This window comes from Polypterus senegalus, chromosome 9 (assembly GCF_016835505.1).
Source record: "Polypterus senegalus isolate Bchr_013 chromosome 9, ASM1683550v1, whole genome shotgun sequence".
In the NCBI taxonomy this organism is placed as follows: Eukaryota; Metazoa; Chordata; class Cladistia; order Polypteriformes; family Polypteridae; genus Polypterus; species Polypterus senegalus.
In genome coordinates, this window is record NC_053162.1 from 8,931,054 (window position 1) to 8,939,477 (window position 8,424).

Consider the following 8,424-nt stretch of genomic DNA (forward strand, 5'->3'; position numbering starts at 1 on the left):
TCCCTTTTCTTTATCTCATAATTTCTAATTATACAGTCGTACGAAAAAGTTTGGGAACCCTTCTTAATTCTTTGGATTTTTGTTCATTATTGGCTGAGCTTTCAAAGTAGCAACTTCCTTTTAATATACGACCTGCCTTATGGAAACAGTAGAATTTCAGCAGTGACATGAAGTTTATTGGATTAACAGAAAATATGCAATATGCATCATAACAAAATTAGACAGGTGCATAAATGTGGGCACCCAACAGAGATATGACATCAATACTTAGTTGAGCCTCCTTTTCAAATCTAACAGCCTCTAGACGCTGTCCTCCTATAGCCTGTGATGAGTGTCTGGACTCTGGATGGAGGTATTTCTGACCATTCTTCATACAAAATCTCTCCAGTTCAGTTCAATTTGATGGACAGCCTGCTTCAAATCATCCCATAGATTTTCGATGATATTCAAGTCAGGGACTGTGACGGCCATTCCAGAACATTGTACTTCTCCCTCTGCATGAATGCCTTTGTAGATTTCCAACTGTGTTTTTGGGTCATTGTCTTGTTGGAATATCCAACCCCTGTGTAACTTCAACTTTGTGACTGATGCTTGAACATTATCCTGAAGAATTTGTTGATATTTGGTTGAATTCATCCGACCCTCGACTTTAACAAGGCCCCAGTCCCTGAACTAGCCACACAGCCCCACAGCATGATGGGACCTCCACCAAATTTGACAGGAGGTAGCAGGTGTTTTTCTTGGAATGCAGTGTTCTTCTTCCGCCATGCAAAGCACTTTTTGTTATGACCAAATAACTCCATTTTTGTCTCATCAGTCCAAAGCACTTTGTTCCAAAATGAATCTGACTTGTCTAAATGAGCATTTGATACAACAAGTGACTCTGTTTGTGGTGTGAGTGCAGAAAGGGCTTCTTTCTCATCACCCTGCCATACAGATGTTCTTTGTGCAAATTGCGCTGAATTGTAGAACGATGTACAGATACACCATCTGCAGCGAGATGTTCTTGCAGGTCTTTGGAGGTGATCTGTGCGTTGTCTGTAACCATCCTGCGCATATGCCGCTCCTGTATTTTTCTTGGCCTGCCAGACCTGCTGTGTTGGTTTAACAGCAACTGTGCCTGTGGCCTTCCATTTCCGGATTCCATTCCTTACAGTTGAAACTGACAGTTTAAACCTCTGATAGATTTTTGTAGTCTTCCCCTAAACCATGAGACTCAACAATCTTTGTTTTCAGATCTTTGGAGAGTTGCTTTGAGGATCCCATGCTGTCTGTCACTCTTCAGAGGAGAGTCAAAGGGAAGGAAGCACAACTTGTAATTGACCACCTTAAATACCTTTGACCACTCATGATTGGACACTCCTGTCTGTGAAGTTCAAGGCTTAATGAGCTCATCCAACCAAGTAATCAGCATTGAGCAGTGACAGGCATTCAAATCAGCACAATGACAAGGGGACCCACATTTGTGCACAGCCAGTTTTTCACATTTGATTTAATTTCATACGACTAAATACTACATCACTAAAAATCTTTGTTCAGAAAACACCGCAGTGCTCAGATGTTCCTAGGAAATGAAAGACATACCACTGTTATCTTGTTTGTTGAAAGGAGAGTCAATTATTATGCAGGCTGAGAGGAGTTCCTAAACTTTTTCATATGACTGTACATCACTCTCAGGCTACATCTACACTAGGTTTTGTCGAGTTACGATCCTACACTGACCCTGTCCTAACATTCAAACTCTTTCCTACATAGGCCTAAACTGAATGCCCCAAATCCCACCTCTAGTTCTTGTATTGAATGTCTACTATTACTAGCTGGGTCAACGTCAGGATTGACTGCTACAGTATTTTAATACATTCCCTGTTTCTTTTACATCGATAACTCCTGGCATTTAGGTAGAGTACCAGAACAGACTGGACAGAAAGGTAACAACCGTTAGTTCTCCCACATCCTACAGTCCTATATGCGTGAAGGTGTGTGCGTGTAAGTCGCACCCCAGCAAGAATCTGCATCGTATACACCGGTTATAATATAGACAGATGATTGGACTGATGGACATCTGTAAAAGTTCTCAGAGAATCACAGAATGAATGCAAAGCCTCCATTCATTTATCGGGGCAGTGTAGGACACAATTTAAAAGTGATTCACCTCAAAATCTTTGCAAGTTAAACGATTAAACCGTATTTAATCGCAAACGTTATTTCACTCTCAAAGCATGATGAAATCTGTTTTTGAATTAATTCCATAATGGGGTAAAAGTTGCAATAACGCCAGCCTGTGTGTGTATTTTACCTTTTTTTTTTCCTGCACTTGCACGATGAAATTTTCTTGCTGAAATCCCCCCAAGATTATAAGCGCTCATTGTTGTTAAACTGGGGAGATCCCCACCTCTGCCACACATTAAACTTCAATCCCTTGCATTGCATTTTGATATTTATGAATGGCGATATTATTTACTTAAATAGTTGGGTCACTACTTGATGGATATTCCAGTATTTTAAAGATGTTGCTACTCTTCGTATTTATACATTTTATACGAAGGACGTTCAACAAGTGTCTGCGCTTTTTTTTTTTACACTCTATTTAGCAGGCGCCCCGTGTCCCTGTGGTTAGGATATAGCGGGTTGGATCATGGATGGATGGATATTTATTAAGAATTTCAAAAACAAAACAACTATTATACTAAACTGCAAGGGTGGCCGGCTTGCCAGACAGAACTAGTCACATGACACTCTTGGACTCGACCAATTACTACACTTCCCGCCTTCACTGTTTCCAATGAAAATATTAGGAAACTTTTTGAACGTCTCTCGTATTATACTACAGAAACAGGCACAATATGGTTCATTTCAGTAATGGAGGTCCTTTAAAAAAAAGCCATCTATTATCCAACCCGCTATATCCTAACTACAGGGTCACGGGGGTCTGCTGGAGCCAATCCCAGCCAACACAGGGTGCAAGGCAGGAAACAAACCCCGGGCAGGGCGCCAGCCCACCGCAGGGCGCATACATACATACACACACACACACCTAGCACACACTAGGGACAATTTAGAATCGCCAATGCACCTAACCAGCATGTCGTTGGACTGTGGGAGGAAACTGGAGCACCCTGAGGATACCCATGTAGACACAAGGAGAACATGCAAATTCCACGCAGGGAGGACCCGGGAAGTGAACCCGGGTCTCCTAATTGCGAGGCAGCAGCGCTACCCACTGCGCCTCCGTGCCACCCTTAAAAAGCCATTGAATGGGATTTCTGCCTTTCCTGTGGTATTGAAAGGCATCGGGTATTGTAAAATTTCACCGGTATTGGTGCTGAATACAAAATTCTTCTGTTGTGACATCTCTGCGGTTCACGTCTCATTAGATTCCTCAAGTCCTAGTATGACTGGAGCCGTTCCTGCTCTTGCCTGTTGCCCATGTGGTATTGCACCTGATCCTAATCCTTTATCTTGTGGGGGCTGATCCCACACAGCCAGTCCATGTGCCTTTTTCAGACTGATCCTAGTCCGGTTATGTCGGTTACCTGGCCACTGGGTATTTGCTAGTAACCTCACTCCCGTGGCTTGGCAGGCATTGCTATTCAGCCAAGGTCAGTCAGTCAGTCAGCCAAAGTCCTGAACAAGGTTGCTGGGGGCCAGCTAGCACTGGGGGCAGGGCAGAAGCAAACTCTGGACAGGGCACCAATCATTTGCAGGGCAACACGTCCACACAGACCACACACTAGGGCTAATCTACCATTGCCAGTTCTCCTAGCTTGCACGTCTTTGGATTGTGGGATGAAAACCAGGGCACCCGGAGGAACCCCACACAAGACACGGGGAGAACATGCAAACTCCACAAAGGGAGGACCAGAGACGTGAACCGTGGTTTCCTTAGTACAAGGCCAGCAGTGCTGCCACTGTGCCACCTCAGCTAAGGTTCTGTCTGATAAAATCTGAACTACTGCGATCTTCTTATCATTCCTGCTCATCTTTTCCCACTTCTCTGTATGGTTGGTGTGTCTGATGGACCACCTCCATACAGCTTGGTCCTGCACCTTCTCGCCAGTCAGATCCTTTTCCTTCAGATCTTCTTTTACTTTATCCACTAGCCCCCATGTTGGCCTTCCTCGCTTTTGTCTTCAACTGGACTTCTATTCCCATCACTCTTTTGCCCACCTATCCCTTGTCCCATTGCATGTCTATACCACTTCAACGTCTTTTCCGGTACTGAACTATCATGATATTGAAAAGCAGTGGTTTTAAAATGTCTTGAACATAAACTAAACATTTTAGAGTAATAAAGAGCTGAGATTGTTTAGAGGACACTCATATGGTCTCTGTTTTTGTTTCTTTCATTTCAGGAGACAAGGAATTATCCGGAAACATACCCTCAGCTTCCTAAAGAAGATACCATCGAGAACCCGTTGGTTCAGAAGCACATTCTTGAGCTGGCATCAATGTTGGATGTTCAGAATCTTTTCTTCAACAGCACCATTGATGATTACTAAGTGGACACCAGCCCTCTTGTTTTATAGATCGCCGATTTTTGAAAATGTTTGGTTTTCCTACATAATGTCAGATCTGTTCACGTTACTCTTTCTACTTTTTAAAGGCCTATGGAATATTTTTGAAACCAAGAGGTGCAGCTATATTTGGGATGTCAGGAAAACATGGGTCTACGAGGGCTTAAAACAAAAAGAAAACCGAGACTGAGCTTTTGATAAAGAGGAAGGCGCAACCTTCACTTTCGGTGGTAGACTGCCTTGAGACAGTTCTGCATGTGTATATTACTTGCTGTTTGATACAGATGTCCAGCTCCTCGCTTGCAGTAGTCCTTTTTGCACCATTCCACTTTGGTTGTGAAAGTCTGTTTCCTTGTAATTAGAGGTGAGTAACCATCTCTGATTAGTTTGTCGTTTGCACAATGTGACGTGTCTTCAGCCTGCATGTACAGTACGGAGACAACGATCAGGCATAGAATCGTCCAACTTTGCAGCATTTTGCCTGCAGTTCTGAGGTTCGGTACTCAATGTTTGTTGTTTTTTCCGTGGGAGTATCTTGGTGATGGACATCGATATTTCCCGTAGAGTACGAAAGGACGGCCACATTGCCAAAAAAGGCCGAGGCCTTTCAATCATTGCAAAGCCATTCCTTTTTGAATAAATGCCCATTCATGTATAAGCAATACATAGAACAATGTGGTCAGACCTTGACGTGGAGGACCAAACAGTTACGGGCCCACCTTTCATGCTACCTGACAGCATGCGTGTGCAGTGTGTAGTGTACTGTATATTGTAAAGTGTACCGATCTAAATGTTTTTACCACGAGGTGGACACATCTGTCAAACTGTGTTTGAGAATTTTTGTTTTTGTTTTAATTACGTTTGGCCGTTTTATCTTTTGATGAGGAACGGATGTCCTTTGGTAGATGCGTAACGCTCATGTAAAGAAATCTCCTAAAAACTCCGGTTCCTTGGTTTAGGGACGCTTTTAACACACATTTTTCACGCTTGGGCTATCCCAGGAGAATGGCATGTCTTAATACTGAAAGTGACCAAATGCCTGAGATCTAAAAGTCTGTGAAAATTAGTTTATTTAGCAACCTTTGGGTTTTTGCAAAGCACATTAGCACGTTTTCTTGAACTTGGCATGGCTAATGTGTACGAGTATAAACAAAGAAGCTAATATTGTTAACTTAACATATACATGTATTTTGCTATTTATAAAATGTATTTATTATCGATCTTAATTTAAGAGAAATCACACAATAAGTGAACATTGGTTAATTCCTTCGTATCATATCCTGATTTAGACACTTCCGTATGCCATGATGTTTATGCACTTGTCTTATAATAATGCTAAGATATACATATATATTTTTCAAACATATTTTGATTAACCAGGGTTATTTCATTTACTTCGTAAAGGAGTAGTTGTTCCAATTTTGATAAATACGGATCATTTGATGATACATATTTAGATATAATTTCTTTTCAAGTCAGTTTAGAATATTGGCTTCCGAAATGAGTGTAGGATTGATGGTGACGTCGTAGGAATAGCATTGGAACTGTGGCGATGCCACCTCTCAAAAAATGTGAAAAAAAAAGTGAAGCACATACACAATTAAAACACAGAGGAGCAAAAAAAGTAAAATTGTTTTGCAGAGTTGTTCTTGCCAAATTAACACTCTGGGGACACGTGAGACGGTCAACGTTTTGCATTTTTGTCCTGCTTTTTGTGCCATTTATGGGAATGCGGATGCTGTGCCTTTAGGGCTGGCATCACAATACCCGCTTTCCAATCGTAATCACAATACACTGTACTGAATGTAAAGCAGACAGTCAGTCCAAATTATTAAAGTGTGAGGATCAGGAGAAAGAAAGCAAGTGTCAAAAAAAGCCGAAAAGAGATAAACGGCAAATCAAAGACAAACGGTACGAGCTTAGTTTCAAACAACCAGTAATCCAAGTTCAAAGTAAAGCGATTTCTGCGTGTGGTTCTCTCTCAGATACTTGTGACTATTTTAGGGTGAGCCTTATACCGTCGCTCCAATGATGTCACTATTGCCAATGCATCATGGGAAATCCCCAAGGAAACAGGTAATACAAAATAGCGGCTCCATCCCCAAATGATACCCAGATGAGGGAAACCCAAGAAAGAAGCTTGAATCATAACATACTTAATCAGAATGCACGTGCATTACCATCGATTGTGAAGTGTGACATGCCAGTGACGCCCTGTGACAACATCAAGCTGGTCTGATTTTATCATAGTGAGTCGTAGCAGTGGACTCTTGTATGCGTGACGGTTAACAGCCAGTGAGCGCTCAGCTTGAAGTCTGATGCATAAAATGCCACAGAATGCCAAAGAACAATAACGACTACAACGAACGAAGGAAACTGTGAGTTTTGAATGATGCTAAAGGAGTAGAGTCCCACTGAACTTTGGAGCAAGCACTGCTGTCTGTTCAATTTTTGATGTTTGCCATAACATGGCTGAGGGTTACAGCTTATTCTAATGGGCTCCATGCTGATTGGCTCCAGCAAATATGCAATTTAGAATCTATTGTATTCAGGAGTTTCAAACATGGCAACAGGAGAGGACCTTCACTAGCCTGTCCGGAAGCAGCTCTCCCCCAAGTCAGCCAGATTCCAAATACCACCTACAGGCCTCGGCCTTCTCAGGCCTAAAATGAGGTACTAGCATTAGAAGTTCTAAATGTAACAAAGTCCCAAAATGTATCAGAAATACCCTACAAGGCAGAGGGTTTCTGTAACAAAAAGGCAACAGTTAATATTTATAAATGAAATATTTAATAAATAATCAAAAAAGAAGAACAAATGCAAAACAGGATGTGCCTAAAAGGCAATTCAAAGTAAACAAGCACCAATGCACAGCCCTAAGGCTGAAATTCAAAAAACAGAGCAATGGAATCCAGTAAATAAATCAAAGACAAGCAAAATTCAGAAAAAACTCCAACCCAATGACGCACTGCGACAGAGGGCGGACCTAGCAGCAGTGATGTCACCTTTGCCCCACCTCCTGGAGCTCCACCCATAAATTACTGGGAATGGAGTCACATTTTAAAGGCACAGTACATAAATATTGCATAATAAGTTGACATGACAGAAATCAATCAATCAATCAATCAAAATTTATTTATATAGCACATATTCATACAAAAAAATGTAGCTCAAAGTGCTTTACAAAATGAATAGAAAAATAGAAGACACAATAAAAAATAAACATAAGTCAACATTAATTAACATAGAATAAGAGTAAGGTCCGATGGCCAGGGTGGACAGAAAAAACAAAAAAAAAAAAAACTCCAAAGGCTGGAGAAAAAAATAATTTTTTAATTATTGCATAAAATTAAATAATAAATAAATAAAATAAATAAAATTGCATAAAAGTATGAAAAATAATAAAAATCAAAAAGACAATAAATACAAATTAGGGGGAATAAAATCCTGCCTGTACCACCTCAGACTCATAATGAAAAGTCTCAAGGAAATTATGAAATTTAGTCCCCCCCCCCCAAGATTCCTACTAATAAAATATGCCAACATTCAGTCACTGCTGTCGTTAAATGTGACAGGCCGTCCAACCAGAAGTTGTGTTGACACCTGTAGTGTGACGGTGGCATTAGTGACACGTAACAAATTGCATTGCTTCAACATTCTTGTAACGTTAACAATACAGCAGGAACCGTGACACAAATGGCTCTGTTCTGTTGCAATTGGAGGGGCGGGTTTATTTTTTTGTTTTCACGGTGTCACAGTGAAGAAGGTGCTTAATAGCATGAAACTGACCAGCATTGTCATCAGAAAATCCAATACTCTGTTACACTACAAACTAGGCTTGTCTGCCCCCTTAAAGACTCTGACTGAGGATTTTATTTGGAGGAAATTACTTGACACATTTGGATATGGT

General features: G+C 41.1%; 1 protein-coding gene across 1 annotated transcript in view; it reads left to right on the plus strand.

Moving 5' to 3' along the window:
• scai (suppressor of cancer cell invasion) overlaps nucleotides 1–7,694 on the plus strand; it is a 395,139-nt gene extending 387,445 nt beyond the window's left edge. Inside the window, exon 19 of the mRNA XM_039762685.1 lies at nucleotides 4,353–7,694. Within this exon, the coding sequence (XP_039618619.1) occupies nucleotides 4,353–4,499 (147 nt within the window). The 3' untranslated portion in view covers nucleotides 4,500–7,694. The remainder of the gene's footprint in view (nucleotides 1–4,352) is intronic.
• The last annotated feature ends 730 nt before the right edge of the window (nucleotides 7,695–8,424 follow it).